This window comes from Mixophyes fleayi, chromosome 2, assembly GCF_038048845.1.
Source record: "Mixophyes fleayi isolate aMixFle1 chromosome 2, aMixFle1.hap1, whole genome shotgun sequence".
Lineage (NCBI taxonomy): Eukaryota > Metazoa > Chordata > Amphibia > Anura > Limnodynastidae > Mixophyes > Mixophyes fleayi.
Window position 1 is genome coordinate 289,482,007 of NC_134403.1, and position 20,830 is coordinate 289,502,836.

The following is a 20,830-nucleotide window of genomic DNA, read 5'->3' on the forward strand; positions in this document are numbered from 1 at the left end:
TTCATTTAAAAATGAAAGAAGTTCAACCTAATCTCAATTTTCCTTAACTTATAATAAACAGTAATTTAGATGTCTTCCACTTCTCTTTAAATTCGACCTCTATATGTTGTTTAATTGAATATGCTTGGGTTTTGCTTTTCTTTTTGTCTTTTCTGGAAAAATGTTGAAAATTAAATTAGTATACATATTGGTGGATATATTTATATATAAATAAACGAATATAGAGGTAGCTGAGCTCTAACATTTTCCGTCCACCTGCTTTGTATAAATAGAAACATGGCATTGCTGAACACGGTTTAACCAGCAAACGAGCTTTCTGGTAAGTGGAGCCAACATTTAGTATACAGTCTGTCTTGTTTAGTGTAATCTGCCAACCACAAGGTGTAGTTCTGGCGGGCGGAAGTACGACTACTTCCAGGTCAATACTGTGACACTGGGGAAGAGGCTGATATATTCCGTGATGGCCGAAGACCCTGGAGTATTTCACCTACTTTCTCTTCTACACCTCTCTATCCCACGTGGTCTGTAGTCATGGCCGCACCGGGTTCCCCCTATCCACAGCCTGCGCGACCCTCACCCCAACCAAGCCTCAGCCATGCCAAGGAAACGGGACCGAAAGCGGCTGAAGTTTCGGGCTGATGACTTGAGCTCTCACAGAGGTGAGAGGGAGAAAACCTCGTGTCATTATGACTGTTCTATGAACATCACCATCTCCTTATCGCATGTGATGAAGCGTTATAGACCCATTAGAGACATCATTAGACGTGCAACAGTTAGTGGTACCTGTGGTTTACCAGCTGTTGTTGAACTACAAGCCCCATCATGCCTGGCAGCCTTTAGGACACATAGTTCCACTAGAGCTGGAGAGATCCAGGTTGCCCAAGAGAATACTCATTTTCACTTGTGCAGCCATTAAGAGTTGTAATAAATCATTAGCAATAGTCCCATTTACAGGGACCTATATTAGTTCTAGTTAAGTAGATGCTTTTTCTCAAAACCTGGCACTCTTGCTCTATAGGAAAGTTACAGACAGTAGAAGAATATGAACAACTTGAGTACACGGCCATTGCCAGTTAGTAACAGATCCTGATAAGTTCAGAAGCAAAAAGGCTGTAACATGAGATATGCTTATGGTGGATCATGAAGCATGATAGCTCATTTATAAGTTAAATAAGCTTTCATATCATATTCCCTCATCTTCTTGACTTTAAAGAATGCAAACCCTATCCACTTGACATAATCCTTAGGGAATAAATGATGATCTGACACAGACCTGAGTAAAAATTGACCATGTAATAAAGGTGTTTCTTTCATAAGCAGACCGTACATTAAGACCATGTCTAACCAAGCTTTCTACCAGTTGGGAAACTTCTTATAATCTCTCTAGTGTTGTGTTAAAGCTGCACTACTACCAGCATATTAAAAATTTACAAACCTCCCTCCCTTAGCCAGAGCCTCAGGGACTGCTCCATTCAACTATTCTTCCTGGGACTATAATTGTTCTGTAATACAAAATCTGCAAATCCTTTACATTGGCTACTTTAAAATGGTGGCATTGGAGTGTGTGAGTAGGATGATTCATCATAAGCCACTGTCCTTCCACTCCTAGTGACTTTTAGCTCTAGTGAGAAGAATGCAGGGGGCTCCAGCTGCGGGAGCAAGAAAGCTAGTAAAACGTAATGTGGAGGTGATTGTGAAGCTTTAAAGGAAACATAACTGAAAATATAGATATATAATTTCATTGCAAAAACACAAATATTCAATCAGAATCTATGTTAATAGTGCTTCAAACCATCTATGCAATATGTCCTTTCTTAACTGTAATTTCTGCTTATAGGACAGTTCTACTTTTAAACAAATTGTTTCCATTAACTCTTATTAGGTCAAAATATAGCTATTTGGCAATACAACATGGTATCTATAAGCTTTAGTTTAGCAGACACAGCAGTACTAGGCCTCCTGTGGCGTACATATTGTTTACGCTGGATAACAGGCGCAGTTAAAGGACTGTCTGTCCCACTGTATTCCGCATAAAACTCCTGTTACCTTTTCTGCAAGCTGCTGGTACAGAGCACACATACTAGCTAATTGAGACATACTGAAGAGAGCTTGGTGATAATGGTACTGGGTCGAAACAGCTACTGCAATGCTTCATCTAGTTCTCTGCTGCAATCATTGCACATAGGGCAGTAATGTTACCTACAAACTACTTTTGCCCCACCAGGACTGCATTTTGAAAACCCACAAAGCCAGAAAATGTATTGGGGTTTATTGAGGTCTTTGCAAAACGTATTTCTAGGGTTACAATTATAAAATAAGCGCATACATTTAATGTGCCAATATTACGTTCATCACAGATATTATTTAAAGATTGCATTATTCCTTAACCTCCACCTCCTTTGTTATTAGTTGTTAATAGGTTTGAGTTTGTTGAGATTATGTGGCAAGGACGCCACTCGCTGCACCCATTATAATTTTATTTCTGCTTCAGCAATTTTATTACATACTTGTTTTTTTCTGTCTTCCCATTGCTGGGGATAATCAGCCACATTGAAAATGGTAACGTGTTTATTTTCCTCTTCCAGTTACGGTGGCAGATTATGCCAATTCTGATCCAGCAATTGTGAAGTCTGGACGAGTGAAAAAATCGGTGGCCAATGCAGTTCAAAAAGAAGGTGAGAACTGGATAATATGTTTTAATTATTGTTATTTAATTGTCTTAGATCTTCTTTTCCCTTAAGCTGTAAGATTTTCTGGGAGAATGGGTGGTGGTAGGTGTGCAAATATGGTCTTTCCTCTTTATTTTGGTTAATCTAGTCGAAATACTGTTCCATAAGCATACCTGTTGACACTGAGTAGTTTATTTTGAAAAGGGAATATTGCCACATAATCTGATCCTTTATTACATTGTCTGCTTTCAAGCACTTTGTTTACATATATATTAAAGTGGAACTAAAGTAGTATTCTGAAGATCTATGTATAGTGTAAATAATGGTTTTTGGAAGTGTCTGTAGTGTAATATACTCTGGTCCTAGGAATTTAATAAGCATATTACTTAGCTTGTTGTCAGAGTGTGATCGTTGCACCTTGTCATTGATGTGGCAGTTGCCATGTTTTGTATGACATTGTAAGCAGTCCAGAATCTGACCTTTTCAGAGGGTTACACTACACATTGCTTTATATGTCAGTGCAATTTACATGATCAATCTGTTAGGAGTAAAACGGGCATCTTAATTTAAATTTTATAGATTTTTTTTTATTATATTATGGGATGTGAAGTATAGTAGATTGAAAATGAAAGAGGCGGATGGGTGACTGGTCGGGGACATAAGAGAGAATTATAACAATGAATTCATTGCTTTAATTCAAACAAAAACAAATTTAGTGGTTCCTCGAGGAATAAAACTACAGCTGAAAAAGCTGTAAGGTTTGGTTCTTGTTATCAGACAAGAACCAATGAAAAGCATAGATTCATTTCAAGCTCTCTAGCATGGACAGACTCCTCAATACATCTGCATCTTCTGCTTTGCTTGGGTTTATCTTAAAGAACAGCAAATTACTAAAGACTATAGTTTTCTGTAAAACCTGAATATTCAGATGGATAATTTGGATGTCTGCAGTAAACAGTGCCAGTCCCTCTTCCCTCATGCAAATGATGACCCATGAAATGCTTTGGTTTTGTCTAACTAAGGCAGCTAAACCCTCCATATTAAAAGTAAAAATTAGCAATGATAACTGGCAGCTGTGCACATCTTGGCCATGAGCTTTAATTCTAGCTGTGATGCAAGCACATAACACCTTAATATATTCCAAATATATGGGTGGGAAGAAACAATATTGGTATAGAATTTATCTTTTTATTGGGGCTATGCTATAACACTATCTTTCAGCTCATGTGTTTTTGCGCTTCTCTTCTAGGAAGTGACTAGCTTGCTCAGGCGGTTTAGGTAAGAAAAGTAGGGGGTTTGCATCTATTTTTAAGCACCTCATTTAAAATCCGTATTAAGCAATGACTGTCTATACCTGCCACAATCTCCTGTTCAACCTAAACCCAACATTTGTTGGGGTTAGGTAGCAGTCATATTCTGACAGTTGTTTGCTACTATAGTTATTTTTTTAAGCTTGTCACTAAGGGTAGAAGCTCTGCTTGAAGCGGTGCGTAATATTTTAAACTAAACCATCTGGACTATAGTTTTTCCTGCTTGCTGGCTATTTAATGCGTGTGTCATTTATACAGTAGTAAAAGGGCTCCTCAAATATTCACCCTGAGTTGGAGCGAGGGTTTTCAGCTTCAGGGAAGAGATACTGATTTATTGCATAACCGTCATGGTTATGTACACGATTTTGCAAATTGTGAGCGAGTCATAAAAATCTTTAAATTGCCCACAATCTTTATAATTCTTATGAATCTTTTCTTTGACACCTACTATGAGGTGAGGGCCCTCTTTGTCTTGATAAAGCTATCTAAGAGTCTACCGCATTTTTTATCTCCATAGAAATATGGAATACAGGCCTTTAAATATTTGCATTAGCTGAAATTATTATTGCAATGTTTCTCAGCTTGTCCAAGAATTTGGATCTGTCTGCTAAGCATTTATGGACTTTATCCAAGTTATTAATGACTTCCACTAATCTCTTTACTTCTATGGCTCTAAATTGATTTTTATTAACTCCTCTCAATTACGCATTTATGCGTTTCCCATCTTTTTACTTCGGCAGTGTAAGAACCACAATTGATCTCCAAGAACTATGTATGCTTTTATGAATCCTGTTACAGATATGAAATCTTTTAATGGTGTCTAAGTTCTACTTTTATTTTATATATATATATATATATATATATATATATATTTGTATGAGCAGTTTGAGATTCAAAGTAAGTGGAACGTGATCTTACAATGTATCCCGGACTTGAGTATATACAGTATGTACTGTAAGTGAGCCTGGTTAATATGTAATCCAGGTGGCTGCTTGAATGACGTACTCCTGAATGTTTAATCTTTTTTCAAGTATCCTCAAGGAATCTAACTAATCATTGGAGCAAGTGGGACAACTGACCTTTGTCTTACAGTTGACTTTCCATTGGAACAAACTAGAAGGGCATTGAGGCCTCCCACCAACAGCAGGTCTTCCTGGAATAAAACCATTTCCACCACTAGAGATAAAGAATGTAGACTAGGGTTGGTATCATTTTATAAGCCAAGTGACTATGACGTGAAGTATTCCTTTAAAAAAAAAAAAACAGAGCCACAGTCCAATGGGCAAGATATCTGTTCCAAGGAAAAGGGAAGCTGGTAATCATAAGCTGCCTCTTTGCTTGAGGAAAGTCTTAAACTCAAGTTTTAGTTCAAATAGCATTTTAGTGTGCTGCTTGAATAGGTTCCTATACCTTGAGACCTTTTACATTCTAAATATGTTGAGTAGCTTTTGTAGGGTGTACCTAGCCATGTGGCCTTAATAGAAACGGTTCTAAACCTAAGACTATTGTTTAGAGCTTAGCTGTTACTAATTGTTTAGATACATTATGGCACAACCTATCATAATGAATCTAAACATATGGAGATAAATATCTTTGGGGGGGGGGGGGGGGGGGGGGTAAATAAGACCCTGATCTCTATCTATAGGAGTACCTGAAAAGCTCTGGTTATAAATATCACAATAAGAAGAGTAAATACAATGCTTTTGAGCTTAAGGTTCTGAATGCTGAGCTTCAAAACACATTTTTTCTGTTTGTATCAACTCCAAAGAAAATGAGATGGTAAAGAGGCCACTCAGAGCTGAAAGCTGGTCAACCTCTGGCAATTTTCAGTACAAGTTGGAAAAACCTAAATTGCTATTGGTGGAAAAAATGTAGTCTTTCTTTTTTCCTTTTCCTTGGAGCGAAGCTTAAATAGTGCTATGCCTTCCGATTCTCTAACATCTGCTGTTCACTTTGCGCTTCTTTAACTTCTGGCTTACTGTTATCCAGGGATTTTGTCTCTGCTGTATAACTGGTTCTACAGGTACGTCAGAAGGTGGTCCTGATATATTCCATTCAACTTGTAGATTTATTGGGTTATCCCAGCTAAAGTTGGGAGTCAAGATGCGTAATGATCTTTCATGGGGAGACCCCATTTGTAACTAATACCTTCCGAACAGAGCCAGTGTCCTTATAAATGTATTTATTCCTGTTTGTTTTTCCTATATTTCGCATCATAAACAGTTTGTTTCTATAAATATGTTTTGCTGTATATAGTTTTTCTGTTTTGTTGTTTCAAAATCCTTTGGTATTGGCTGCTTATAATGGGGTAAACAGATACAACTAGAAAGACTGCTTATCTCTTCTGCCCCCTCTGTCACGCTTGCTTTGATGCTGCAAAATTATAAATCAAACTGCTTTTTCTTTAAACAAAGACACTTTATTTACATTTACTTTTTCTAGAGACACTATTGTAGTGGGAATGTCAAGTCCACTTCAGTAAACGTGAAATGTTGTATAACTGGCCTATGTTTTCTGAGCAAATAGTAATATATTTTTTGAATACATGTTAAACTTTCTCCTGAAAGAGTACATATAGCGTAAATGAATGAATCACACTGTAAATTATACTTTTTATCTAGTTTTAACAATTAAAAGTTATAGCAAAAGTAACAAATTGAATAAAAAATGCTCATACATTTGTTTGTGTTTTTTAAGTATGAACCGTTTTTCATGGTCTACTGTATAGATTGTTTTATGATGTGTGGATGTAATTTTCTTTCTGATTTTGCTGTATTAGTGAAAGCGCTCTGTGGCCTGGGATCCTCCCAAGTTCCCAATGAGGATGGATTCTCCGTCTTGTCTGAGAATGAACAGCAATATGAAAGTAGTGATGAACTGAACGACATGGAAAATCTAAATGGAGTCTCCACTTGTAGGAAAAAGAAAAGTAAGAAGCACAAGGGTAAGAGAACACACAACTGGTATCTTTTTTTCCAGAGTGGTTAGGACTTTGGGCTTTCCAAGTAAGGCGGGGGCTCTGCTATATCTAAAATAAGCTGAAGACCTAAAAAGAAACGTCAATTATATTGACCCAAATATATTTTAGCTTGGTTACATTACTATATATAATTAAATTGCTGGCTCCCTGTCACCTGAGCGCTTCTACATTAGCTCCTGTGTAACAGGGAACCATAATTTATATTCTTAAAAAGTATGTACATGAAGAGCACCAACATTAAGCCTGGAAGCAGTTATGACAGATTCAAGGTCAAGTAATATCATTTTCATGTACATGCTCCCCCAATCTTTCCATATAGCAGGTCCTGCAGTGTCTCCAGCATGCGATGCGATCCCCTCCACCTGTACGGGTAGCCTGTTTATTCAAACTGCTGGTAGGATTGTCAACGTTTTAAAAACCTCACTATCAGTTTGGGGGAAAAAAATTTACCCAAACAGTAGAGAGTTTCTGCATTAGGAACCAGTGGGATTGGAAGAACTTGGTATGGAAGTCACATTGTCTTATTTGGCTTATACAATCCCACCAAAACCTAAAACATTATCCTTATGAATAATTATGCCATTATCCTTTATTTTACTAGTAAAGAGCTTGGTATATTTTTCTCTTCTCTGAACTCTATCTTACTAATAGAATTCACACTCACTAATACACATTGGATGTGGTAAAGGGAGGAGTGCTAAAATTCACTTGACTCTTAAATAATACGGGGAAGTGAACACTTCCATACTATGCAGTTATGTGACCGATGTAACCACCCTCCTTAATTACAGGAACAAGACATTTTCACTCCTTTTCATGAGTGATTTTAAAGCTGTCTTCTATACAGGAACGACATAAATCTTGTGAAGGAAATATAAACACTGCAAAAATAAACACAATGCAGGCAACATGGGACCATCTGCTAACAATATCATCTAGAAGACACAAGTGTGGGGTATATGCAGTGCATGTGCAATGCCTGGGTAAAGTTAGATTGGGGGGGGGGGGGGGTTAGTTGGCAGCCCAGCAATATTGTCATCCACCTGACAATACCTGAAGCAATACCTGAAGATCTGTGGGTTCCTAGGAAGCATTTATTGAAGATACCCAGCAAAACCTTCTGCAAATGGACTAGAGGGCAGATAGAGGACCCACTGTTTTAATGGCTAGACTGTGTAGACAAGATTATTATGATTGATATCTATAAACTACCAGCATATTATGTATAGCTGTATGTTGAGGGGATCATGATTCAAACAGTGCATACAATGATATAAAGGTAAAGGTGACCCATCTTAGATAAGCTTACAATTTCAGAGGCAAGTGGTTCACTTGAAACAAAAGGTAGAGGAGTAACAATTATAGCTGCTGTTGGTGATACATTTTTGCAGATACAGACATAGGGCTAGACTCCTTCTCCAACCAGTTGATAATTCCTGGCTCTGGCCAGTTGGTGGATACAGCCACTATGCTAGTTCTGTTGGTGATTGCACTCGCTGTACTTGTTTGACCTTGGTGTTTAGTGGATCGGTCCGCCAAATCAGTACACAGTTTAGAAGGGGGGAGTCTCGCCACTGACCTCAGTATATACCTGCTACGCTGGTATCAGATAACTGCCCCTTTTGGGCAGAGCCAAGTAGTTTTGAGCTGTGTCTTTAATGAGCCTCACTGGTTTTAAGAGATTTGTCAATTCGCCTTTTTACTTAATCATTGAGTGGAAAAGGAAAGAACCAATGTCCGGAATGAAATTCTCCTCACTATGTAAGTCTAGACCAGGGGTGGTGGGTCTGCAACCTTTTTCTTTCAGTGCGCTGCCAAAAAATCATTATATATAATACTGGTTTACAGTGCAATGGCATACACCACTTTCACTGTTTTGATCAAAAAAACTATCATATTACATTCACTAACATTTTCATACTGCCACTACTAACTTATATATATATATATATATATATATATATATATATTATAAATTTATTATTTTATCATGTTAGTATCATTATAATAGTAATGGGACCACATCAAACCGCAGTTCCCTGCTGTGCCTCTTACTTACCTGGGCAGCTTTCGTTCCGTGGGAGCTGCTTCTCTAAAGCAACCTAAGATGATTGAAATAGAGCTGCTGTGCATCAGTTTCACCCATCTTGTGTTTCTTTAGTTTGACAGCTGCGGAGCTTCAGCATGCCAGACAGAAGGGGTCTGCGTGCCACTTCTGGCACATGTTCCGGGGGTTTCCGCCCCCTGGACTAGGCTTTTTCTTCTCTGACCTTTTAGTATTACACTTTGAATAGATTCCTCATGTGAAGAGGAATTGTGTGTGTGAAGCTATATGTTTTGGGGGCTCTTTTCATACATTTACAGGCTCTAGTGGAAGTAGTAACTCTGGTGTTGCAACTAATATTACGAGCACTAAGAAAATATTATGCATGCTTCTGTATGCAGGAGCCAGCATCAGCTGACTACATGCTGATGGTGCATACTATTCTGCTGGTAAATGCAGGGTCCGTAAGAAAGTCTTTAATATTTCTCTTGGCTCCAAAATGCTATTTTGGGAGGTTTGCCAAGTAGCTGTTGGTTTGGGGGCAAGGCTTCTGAAGAGCAAAAGGTTCATTTACCAATAGCAACCAATCAGATTTCACATAGATTCCAACATTTTACAATGAATGCTAGTGTGGTTTGTTGCTGAGCCAGCATATCTAAGCCCCTTCATGCGTGGTACTGACCAGACAAACCATCATTCACTACAGCCCACATCATGTGATAGTTACTGAACTTGATTATTATGTAATTGTTTTGAAGTTTTCTTATTGTTTTCAAAATAAAATATTTCAATGAATGTATGCTCCTCTTTCAGACAATGGCACCGCAGATATAACTGGAGAGGATTATCCCATTGACATCTGGCTTCTGCTTTCCTCTTACATCCGTCCTGAAGATGTTGTGACGTTTGCGCTTATTTGTAAGAAAACTTGGACCGTTACTTGCACTGCTGTCTTTTGGATGAGATTGTACAAAAGGTGTGATAAGTAGTGTAGAATATTAATGACCTATACTTCTATCCTAATCCCGTGATAAAAGATCTGCACCAAGACCTTTTTGGTGGCTATTCTTGGGTCACACAGCGTTTTGCTTCAATATGGTTTTTAGATATTTTGTAATGTAAAGCATATTCTCATAGTATTTAGTGATTCTCATGGCTTTATGTCTGCTACATAGATTGGGACCAGGGTCTGTGTGGGGTTAATATTTTGATCTTGGGAAAGTCATTATTTGCCTTTTTATCAGACATGGTTAAATAGTATATCCCTTTTTATGCCACTGTATTATTAACATGAGTCCCTGCTATTTGAATATGCACATATGGAAGAAGTTGGTAAATAGCTTATGCAATTTCCTTGTAGGATTGCATGAAAAGTAAATTACTGCTGCCTACTTCCCACAGCTTCATTGTAAGGAAGTGTATGCAAAAGTGTTCACACCCTTTATGTATACACTCATTTTACTGAATAGCAAATCCTATACTGAAATTTTGATCTGTGATATTTTAAATTAAAAGCACTGAAAATTTTTGTTACAAAAATATCTTTACTAAAAAGAAAAACCTGAATATGCTGCTTATAGTATTGAGCTATTACACTTTGATATTTAGTAGAGTCCACTTTTGCAGCATTAACTTTCATTCCTTGGTTAAGTATGTAGCAGCTTTGCACACTGTTAGGAGTGATTTTGACCCATAGTTCCAGGCAGATTTGCTCCCCATTGTTCAGGTTAGACGGATGACCCTTGTGATCCTAATTTTCAAATTGTGCAACAGATTCTCAGTTGGGGTGAGATAAGGGCTTTAACTGGGTCGTTGTAGGACACCTACCTCCTTGCTCCCTGCTCTAGGCCGGCCAGTAACTGCTGTAACGGGATGATGGACCCTTGACATGTACTTTTTTTGAACAAAACTCACTGTACATCTTCTCTCCTTATTTCCTGTCTTTATTTTTCGTATTTGCCTTGCAATTGCATTATGCCTGTCAATGTTGCATTTTTGGACCCGGAATCTCATGAAAGTGATTGGCTGCATTATGCAGCGGTTGCAAAAATAAATAAATCAAAAGCTGCTACAAGATAGGTGACAGACTGAAAAGCAATTGTGTAGTTTAACCCTTAGACATAAGAACATAAACTCCTCTGGGCACAACCCCTATACCTATTCTCACCCCTCGCCCTTTCATCTATGACTCTGGTCCACGCTGTATTACAATATGTTAAGTGCGTTCCACATTTTAAAGTGTATTTCCAATAAATCCATTTTGCTAGTACTTGCCCCATACTCGCATATATCATATTGTTTCTGCAATCTAGTAATTGACTTCTTAATTGGAAGTATCAAAAAGGAAGAGCTCCAGATTGGAAAGTCCTTGTCATTGTAGCTATAATGTAATATTACATGTATTTTATATAGATCTGTTTAGTTCACTAATTATCTTGTATTTGTTTATAACCGTCCTAATACTCATGTCATATCTTTATGTGCAGCAATACATGAATGTCAGTGCATATATAGACACATAGGGGCCAATTCAATTCGACCACGTTTAGGAGTCACGCAGTGCTAATAGTATTACCATTAATACGGTAATTCTAACCCTGATATTTGCTCGTGGCCCCAAGAAATGCGAACAAAAATCAGCGTTAATATGGAAATTTTAATGGCAATACTGTGCACTATTACTGTGTATTAGCGGAAATAGGCCGTGTTATCCCTAGAATAACGCAGCCGAATTGAATTGGTCCCATATTGTGGATAATTTATTAAAATGTATTTGATGTGTTTTGTACTTATAATCTGTAAATTGCTTTTATATTTTGTGATATTTCAATGAATGATTATTTATTTTCCAGACATTACCATCCAAACTCCTACCTTCCTCTTACTTTACATCCAGCATGTATGTACAGGCTGCGGTCGCTGCGTGCATGTGTAATTCGTTCCCTATATCATATGTACGAGCCTTTTTGTTCCAGAGTGGCTAAAAACCCGTCATTACCGGAATCAACACCAAACACTTTGTTAAATTCAACAGTAAGTTGTTGGGGTTTTTTTTTACTATTTTTTGATAAGTTGTTTTAATACAGTTGACTTTTGCTTCTGGTGAAACTTCAAACTTCTAAAATATCGCTCCATTACAGCATTTGGATATTTCTAGGATTTTTTGTTGTTGTTAATGTTCATAACACACACACACACTACATGGCCAAAAGTTTGTAGACATCTCTTTAATTTAGTGTTTGGTCATTTCAGCCACACCCATTGCTAATGGATGCATAAAATCAAGCATACAGCCTTACAATCTCAAATATTATCAGTAGAATTGGTTGTACTGGAGAGCTCTGACTTTCAGTGTGGCCCTGTCATAGGATGTCACGTTTCCAACAAGTTAGTTCTTCAAATTTCTGCCCTGTTAGAGCTGCCCCAGTCTACTAAGTGCTGTTACTGTGAAGTGGAAACGTCCATGCGTAAAAACAGCTCAGCAGCATTGTGGTAGGTCACACAAGCTCACAGGACTGCTGACTTCTGTAATGCAAACGAGAGCAGGCAATTTTTATAAAAAAAACACGCTACCATATTTCAAACTGTCGCTGGAAGGAACTCTTCAACCAAGTGTTAAATGAGAAATGCTGTTGTAAAGAGAAAATTTCAAGTTCCATATACAGTGTTGGTGAATGTGGTATCTGTTTTTTTGGCTTATTGTTTACTTTGCTCGGCCCTCCCAATGTAGATAAGTGACTTTTAGATCTGTGCTTCACCCTGCCCTCTAACTAGTTAGTTGGATTGTTGCTGACAGCTGAGTGTATTGACACAGCCTGTAGGCTCGGTTGCACAAGTGGTGCTTTTTTTTTGCATGAAGGGACTGTTTAGTTTTTTCTTTTGTTGCTATTAGCTGTATTTAAATGTACTGTGTGTCATTTACATTTGACTTCTTGAACCTTTATTGATGGAATGTTTGCTGTGCTATTTTAAATAAAATCAATAGCACTTGCTGGTACTGCTCGTATGCAGGCACCAATTTTGTGGAATGATTCCATGTTACAATGACTTGCGTTTTACACTTTGTATCTGAGCTAGTACTGTTTGAGTGGCCAACAGGTGGTTGTGTCTGTTTTTGGGGTTTTTCTGAGAATTGGGAGTACACAGACGTTGTTTTTGCATTGTAACACGACAGGAAGCTAGTGTAATGTCCAATAAGCAGCTCAAGCAGTTGCAAATGTTAGTACAGGTACAATTACACACACCTATCTGATTTTATATTTCAGTCTATTTTTTTTTTTTTTTTTTTTTAATGTTGAATATATATGGGGAAGTTTCTTGATCAATAGACACAGATGTACATCACTGGGCTGCTGTTTAACCCAAATAGCTCAAGCCATTCGATCTCAGTGTATGGGCAAATACTGTGTGTGCAACTTCTGTACATTTTACACTTTGTGATTGTATTCGAGAAGCAGAAGAAAGTGACCACATTGCAAGCAAGGGTTTACTTTATGAGCGTGTATTCAGTGAAATATGTGGACAGAGCTTTGTGTGTCTTTGCCCTATCTGCATTTATTAATGTGTTGTGGCGCTTCTAACATTTCTCTGCTGATGTATAATGCTGTATCCTCCAAAGACTTCAGTTGAATGAACCTCCTTTGTGTGTTGTATAAATTGCATAAAAATTGCTGTTTTAATAGATGTGTGTAGTATAACAAAATGTTTAATGTGAGTACCATAAGGGATTACCTGCCCCTCACAACAGTCTTACAGTATAACACAAACATCCCATACCATGCCTACATTGGATGAAATTGGCTGTGTATAGAAAAGTTCCTAGTAATGCTTTTACTGTTGTTTTTTTATATGAATATTAATCTGTTCAGAGAACCAGTAAACATACAATATAAATATTTAAAGCCCCCTTCCTGTGCAGAGTTTGTGAGAAACAGTATTTCTCCAGTAACAGCCTGCTCCATCTTCAGCATGGAGAGCACAGCTGTGTAATGGCAGTAACACACTTTGCTAGCCACATGGCTTCTATTATATTACTGCAGAACTCCATGTAAGGAGTCCTGCAGTGCTGATGACTCATTCCCCCGGACTGTAGACTGAAGAATGGGCAATGCAGAAGGTCTGCTTCCATGAGCCGTAGATGGGGCAGTGGATGGGAATACTGGCAATACATACCTCCTACATAGGTTGGCACAGCTTTTCATGTTTTGTGTCATTGACTCTCCCTGTGTAGACTGCCCTCCTTACCGAAAATCCACTTCACAACTCTAATGCTCTTGGATCTAAATAATGATATTGACTTACATGGCCTTACATTCTCCATCACTAGAAATTGCTACCTTTCCATATTGGGCTGATCTTCACAACACTCAACAATCCTATGACCCATTTCATTTAAACACTAATGCCTCCTGATCTCAAACTATCAACTTATCTTTACCTTTGCACACTATCTAGAACACCATTGTCCCAAATACAACAAACTGCACTTGGTTCATATTCACAACCTGAGTATTCTGTTCTTTACTGTGAATGACTGTATAGTCCTTCACAGTTAACTCAACTCATTTTCTCCCTGTTTCCAATTTAGTATAGATTGTAATCTTAAACTGTAAAGGAAATTTTCATGGTAATAATATGCAGTTTCTTGTAAGTGACAATCATTTAGCAAAATGCACACTACAAGACATGTTGAACTTTGATAACATGAGTCATGCACTAAACCACACTTCCATTTGCTAAATGGGTACTTTCATTTACAAGTATAGCCATACACGGAGCCATTAATGAAACTGTAACCATTTCTTATGCAGGGCATTTCTAAACATCCTACTGTATATCTGCTACAATAATATTGCAACACTTGCTTTCAATTACAAAGAAGTAGCCAAACCCATAATCCAGGCCGGCTCCCACTAGCACATTCTGAAAGTGCAGGTGATCTTCGTTTGTTGTCGCTAATTACGTCCATGACGGCCCTTGGTCATTTACTGTCATTCTGAAATTACATGTTCAGCTCCTGTGGCGTTACATGGAAACATTCCTTTTTGAGACCAGCCATTACACAAGAGGTTACTGGTAATTTTCATCTATGTAGGATGAGTGTAAAATGCGTTAGTTTCACTGCAGTTTATTTATAGATGTAATTTCCTGCTAGCTCCAGCGTGAACCACTAAACACCAGTCTGTAATATGCTTTGTCCTCCGAGTCCATCACTGTCAATACCCCCTGGGTAAATATAGAGTTATCATTATATTTAGGAGACCGTCATGCACTGTACCGCCTGCTTCAAGATCCACCCCCTCCTGATATCCATTTCTATTATCTCTCAGCTTCATGACAACGTTGACTTTTCTGTGTTTACAAACCTTTAGTTTTGTTTGTCTGGTTACAACTAAATTACAACTAAATTATTTTGTATCTCTTTTCAGTGTTTACTTTTCTGGTGCAGAAAAGTAACTGGGAGCAGGCCCGACCCATTGTGGGAGTTTAACTTCAAATTTAGAAAGCTGGTAGGCTACTTCTTATATATATTCTCAAAATGTTTTTTTTTTTTTTTTTTATAAAAACTATTGTTGGGGGAAAGAAAAAAACTTTTTCAGATAAAGGGGTACAGAAAGCAAAATAAAAAGACACAAAAAGGAGAAGGTACACAGTACAATTTTAAATGCAAAATATACAGAATTATGGTCATATGCCCAATAAAACATGTCAAGAATTAAACATAAAGGCCCAAGGTGAGGGAAAATAGTTTCATTTTTAAGTAACCCTCATCCACGTGAGCCCCATATTTACCAGTTTTAAGACACGGATACCTACATTGTTACTTATGATATTTTTTAATTCTTAGATATAAACAAATAAATGCTATTTTCTGTATAGGTTTATTGCCTGTGGAGTAATTAGCTTTAGACACTTGTATTGTAGATTATATAAATTAATAGAAAAGGTTCTGGCATCACTACATTGTGATAAGCTGCTTGAATGTTGTGGCTACTTCAGGAACTGCTACATTAGAGTAAGTAAAAAAACAGCAATTGTCCTCTAAGCGTTGGACAACAACTGATACAGATGAGATTAATTTAATTTACCCCGTCCAAAGACTTATTTTATGTAAGGGAAAGATTAATATCTTCTGCTTTATTTTAATGATACATAAATGTGTTTAATATTTATCTATATAATTTCTTTCTCATTGGCTTCATATATGTTTTAGCCTCCAAAGCAGAAGAACCACTGTCTTAATGAGCTGCATCCCCCTGCAAAGTACAAAGAAGTCCATTACAACCCAGATCATGAATGTTGCCTTCTTCAAGTTAGCACACTAAACTTTATATTCATCCCTGTGGTCATGGGTATGACCCTAACCTACGTAAGTATTTTGTGTACGTGTGGATGATTGTTACAATTTTTTTTATTTTTTTTTTCTTACATAATGTAGGTGAAACATGTACTGTGTACCAACTTGGGACAAAATGGTAAAATGCAGACAGAAGGTGGCAATGTTCAGTGGAAAGGTTTATACGTAAATTGGCACCCAGTATTTAGGTACACAGACAGTCTTGTTTGACTAAGTGGAAATTGAAGGGATTCTAAACAAACTCCAACATTCTATAAATTAGCATTTTCATAAGGCCTGCAAGTCCATTGGCATCACCGTCTGATGCTCGAGTGCATCCATATGTGTGTTGGCATCCAAAGAGATTCCTGCGTAGTTTACACAGCATGTGAGTCTTTCAGTTCTGTCCTGAAAGCCAGATGGTGCAAGTTAGAGCAAATTAGAGCTTACATGGAGAGTACGCAAGGAAAGCTATATTACAGCACAGGTAGCTAATAATTCACAATCTTCTTCATTAGTCGATTATGCAAATTATCTATAACTGACTTGTAATGGAGAATCATACAAAAGGATAGTATACCCTTACACAACCATCAATACACCCCCAACACAACTTGTCAAATAGTTTGATGCTTCATATATATTTAGAGTGTGAGATTCAAATAAACTCTGTTTTATTTTATTCTGTCAAGTTGTATATTTTGGTATCCCTTATAACAAATTAGGTTTATTTGCACTATTTATGATTCTGCAACAAACAACTTGTGGGCTATATTCGGTATGCCAAAGGTTTACAATGCCTCATTCAGAACTTCCATAGCAGGGCCAAAAGCAAGAGGGCATTGAATCACATTTCACTTTCACCATCTTCACATTGAGGAGATTGAGATATAATGTCTCCAGTCGTCCACCAAAAAGGATCCCAAAGAAATACCAACCCTGCATGTTTCTAAAGACTATTTGAATATCGGTAGTGAGAATTGTAAGGACTAGCTAGACAGTAGATGGCAGTATTAATCTACCTAAATGAGAGTATATATTGGTAGATGGCTCTACAATGAAGGCTTACATTGTAGAGATATATTGCTTATCTTATTCTAACACATGTAGAGTTTGTGTATCTGTGCATAGATATGTGCTTTAAAGCTTTCATTATGATATCTGCATTTATCAGGTAAAACTTGATTGATACTTTACTGTAAACATCAAAGTCTTTGTAACTTATATAAGTTAACCATCGCTTTAAATGTGAATTACTTAATTAAAATGCCATTGTCGCTCATTGTAAAGAAACCAGAGACATGGGGGGTGGGGGAGTTGCCTAGTATTGTAGTTACTAGAATAAGTTTTATGTGGTATTTGATATCTTAATTTACATGTTAGCTATGTCAAACATAGCACACACAACCATGCCCTTATTATTTGGTCACCCATTTATCCAGTTTGTGAAAATTGGGTAATTTTTGCCATTATTTGGTCTTGAAAAAACAAAACAAAAAAGTCATGGAGCAGACATACTGATTTCTTGAGTGAGTTTGTGAATGAAAAATATTTTGTGTAATGTTTTATTCCTGCTACAGTAAAGCAAGTGCTTAATTGTACAAAAGTGTAGAGTGTTATATAATTTTTCTTGGAGGTCTGTATATGCTTCCAATTATAAATTGGGCAACAACAGTGGTACTTTTTTGGTGAATTACTATGTGTAATTTTACATTTTTATATAAGAAAAATTATATATAACTCTATTTTTGTGCCACCACCAGATTGTCATATGCTGGGTTAACAGTATAAAGATTATTTCACTTGGCCTTTCTGACTGTTTGCATACTGCTGCATTAGACAACTGAATTTGAAAATATAGTGGCACACCGCTTTGAATTGAATCAGCCCCAATGTGGTTCTCTAGTACAAAGTAGGTCACATTTTCTTGGCTAACAAATATTTAGTTGCTCCCTCCCCAGAGCACACCGCAGAATTACATCCTAATACATTGTTGTGGTCATATTTCTATTGTTTTATTTTACTATGTTGAACACCTTATTTTAATGTTTTTGTTTTAGTTGACTATAAATGTCAGTACCGATATGAGACACCACCGTGTGAGACTGATCTTCCATGACTGTCCAGTATTGAATGGCAAGAAGCCTCGTGGAGATCAAGGAGTGCAGATTGTTTTGGATCCTGTACACAGTGTTCATCTCATAGACTGGTGGCATCCAAAATATCCCTTCTCAACTATGATCTAGTGTCTGAGCATTAGAAAACAAAGGACACTAATATATTGTTAACATAGACACAGTGTGACTCTCAGTGAATGAGTGGACATTTTTATTGTTGCCAAAGTGCATAGAAGTATGATATTCAAGATTAAAAATCTGTTTTTGTTTTTTCCAGATAGAGGATTAATCTCTAATAATAAGTTTGATAAAATAATGACATTTCCCTATATCTATTAGAGAAGGTGTATACTAAAAAAATAAAAACATACATGTTAGGAAATTGAAAGAATGGAACAAGTTGGGTAATTTAATTTCTGAATCTCCTGAGTTTCAAAATGTCATGTCCTTGATTGAATGTTTGTTACTAATATGAAGTTGTGTGTGTTTGTGCAGTATTAAACCCTAGGATAGACAATTCAGTCTCCCTGAATGTAGAGGAAGAGTATGGTATTATTGTGTCATGTAGGTTAAGAAAACAGATTGCAAAAACCCTTTCTGGTCCTTTATGCATTCCATACAAACATAAATAACTAAACCTGATTGCCAATTTTTCCATAAAAAGCAAAATCTGCTCATACTTAATGTTTTTTATTTAAAAATACCAAGTATAGTAATGTATAGAATATATGCTTCAGGACAGCCATCTCTTGCATAGTTTTATGGTATACAAAATATGAATGTACGAAGCAAAATTACTTTCAGCTACTACACCTAAAAGAAAGGTACATATGATTAATAGTACTGGTATTTTTATTATAAGAGAGACAATCAGGACTTAAGTAGAGCTAGGGGAGGAGGGGGGGGGGGGGAGAGACCCTTGCCATCATCCGCAGGTCTTTTCAGGTCTAGTGTTGAAGGTAGAGGCAATGAGGGAAGATGGGGGTTATCCATGACATGCTATTCCAGGCCTAGCCAACCTGTGGCTCTCCAGGTGTTGTAAAAATACAAGTCCCAGCATACCCTGCCAGCTATCGGCTTGCTATCTGCTGGCAAAGCATGCTGGGGCTTGTAGTTTCTTAATATCTTCTGTCTGTGTGTTAGGGAATTTAGACTGTAAGCTCCTATGGGGCAGGGACTGATGTGAGTGAGTTCTCTGTACAGCGCTGCAGAATCAGTGGCGTTATATAAATAAATGGTGATGATGATGATGATATCTGGAGAGCCACAGTTTGGCCAGGCCTGTGCTAGTCTCTCATCTTGCTGTGGTGTCTGGTCCTCATTTAAAAGGGGAATAATAAAATATCTGTTTAAGTAGACCTACCCTACTCACACTCAACACTTTTTACAGGTTGATTGTCTTCACATACCTTTTTTATCTTGTACAATTATTGTAATAACTGTCAGGGGACCAAATTATATATTGAATAGTCACTTAATTTACTAGTGTTCTCCTATTGACTATTTAATAGTTGATGGCCCTGAGGCTCATCGAGACATGAATTTGGAATGCTTTGTTTGGAATGCAACAAGAGAAAACCATGGGGTAAATGGAGCAGGATAGAGATCTTGTATTCAGGCTGTGCACATATACTTTCCATATGGACAGACCTAATATACTCCTCATAGGAGGGGTTACCATAAGTAAATGATAATGTGTCTTTTTACTGTCGATGTGGGTAGTATACGCAGCACAGTATTGCGATCATGGGACTCTTCTGTTCACTGGTGGTTTTCTTACAGTGTGTTCTGTTTGGATAAACTCTCATTTTGGGATTTGTCCCCTCTATTTATTATTTGTTTCGCGTGTGTGTGCGCATATGCTAAAATAAACTATAGTTTTATTTTTTAAAAGCATATTTTTTATTTTTAAACCTCACTAAATGCATTGTGTACAGATTACATTTTACATACACAAGTGACAAGCAAATCATTTCTAGCTCTTGCTGTAACCATACACATGGATGTACCTACACATAATGAGTTCATTTTGAAAGCTGCTTTTGTGACTTTGGAATAAAAAAGTAAAATTATGTTGATGTGGTTGTTTATTTGAATGCATATTTCAAGTATGACCTAAAAACTGAATGGTGGACTCCAAGAGGTATATTTACTAAACTGTGGGTTTGTGTGAATAACTTGTGACAAATAAGGCTGCAATCTCCTGAGTTTGATTTTACCAGCAATGAGCCACCACCTGCTTTTGCATGTTCCTTATGCAGTATGTAAATTGGAGCTGCCTAACTACACCATTGTTGCTTTAAATTGTTCTGTCTTGGGGGCGTAGCTAGGGCGCCGTCGTGGAAGGCTGCGATAACTATCGGCTCTTCATCCC

The 20,830-nt window shown here is 37.3% G+C and overlaps 1 protein-coding gene across 1 annotated transcript; it reads left to right on the top strand.

Moving 5' to 3' along the window:
• Window positions 1-431: 431 nt before the first annotated feature.
• Window positions 432-20,528, top strand: TMEM183A (transmembrane protein 183A). The gene is made up of 8 exons (XM_075196353.1): window positions 432-659; window positions 2,586-2,675; window positions 6,759-6,923; window positions 9,817-9,979; window positions 11,856-12,036; window positions 15,432-15,512; window positions 16,217-16,372; window positions 18,400-20,528. Exons 1-8 carry the CDS (start codon window positions 596-598, stop codon window positions 18,583-18,585), a joined length of 1,086 nt encoding a protein of 361 aa, XP_075052454.1. The 5' UTR covers window positions 432-595; the 3' UTR covers window positions 18,586-20,528.
• Window positions 20,529-20,830: the final 302 nt, after the last annotated feature.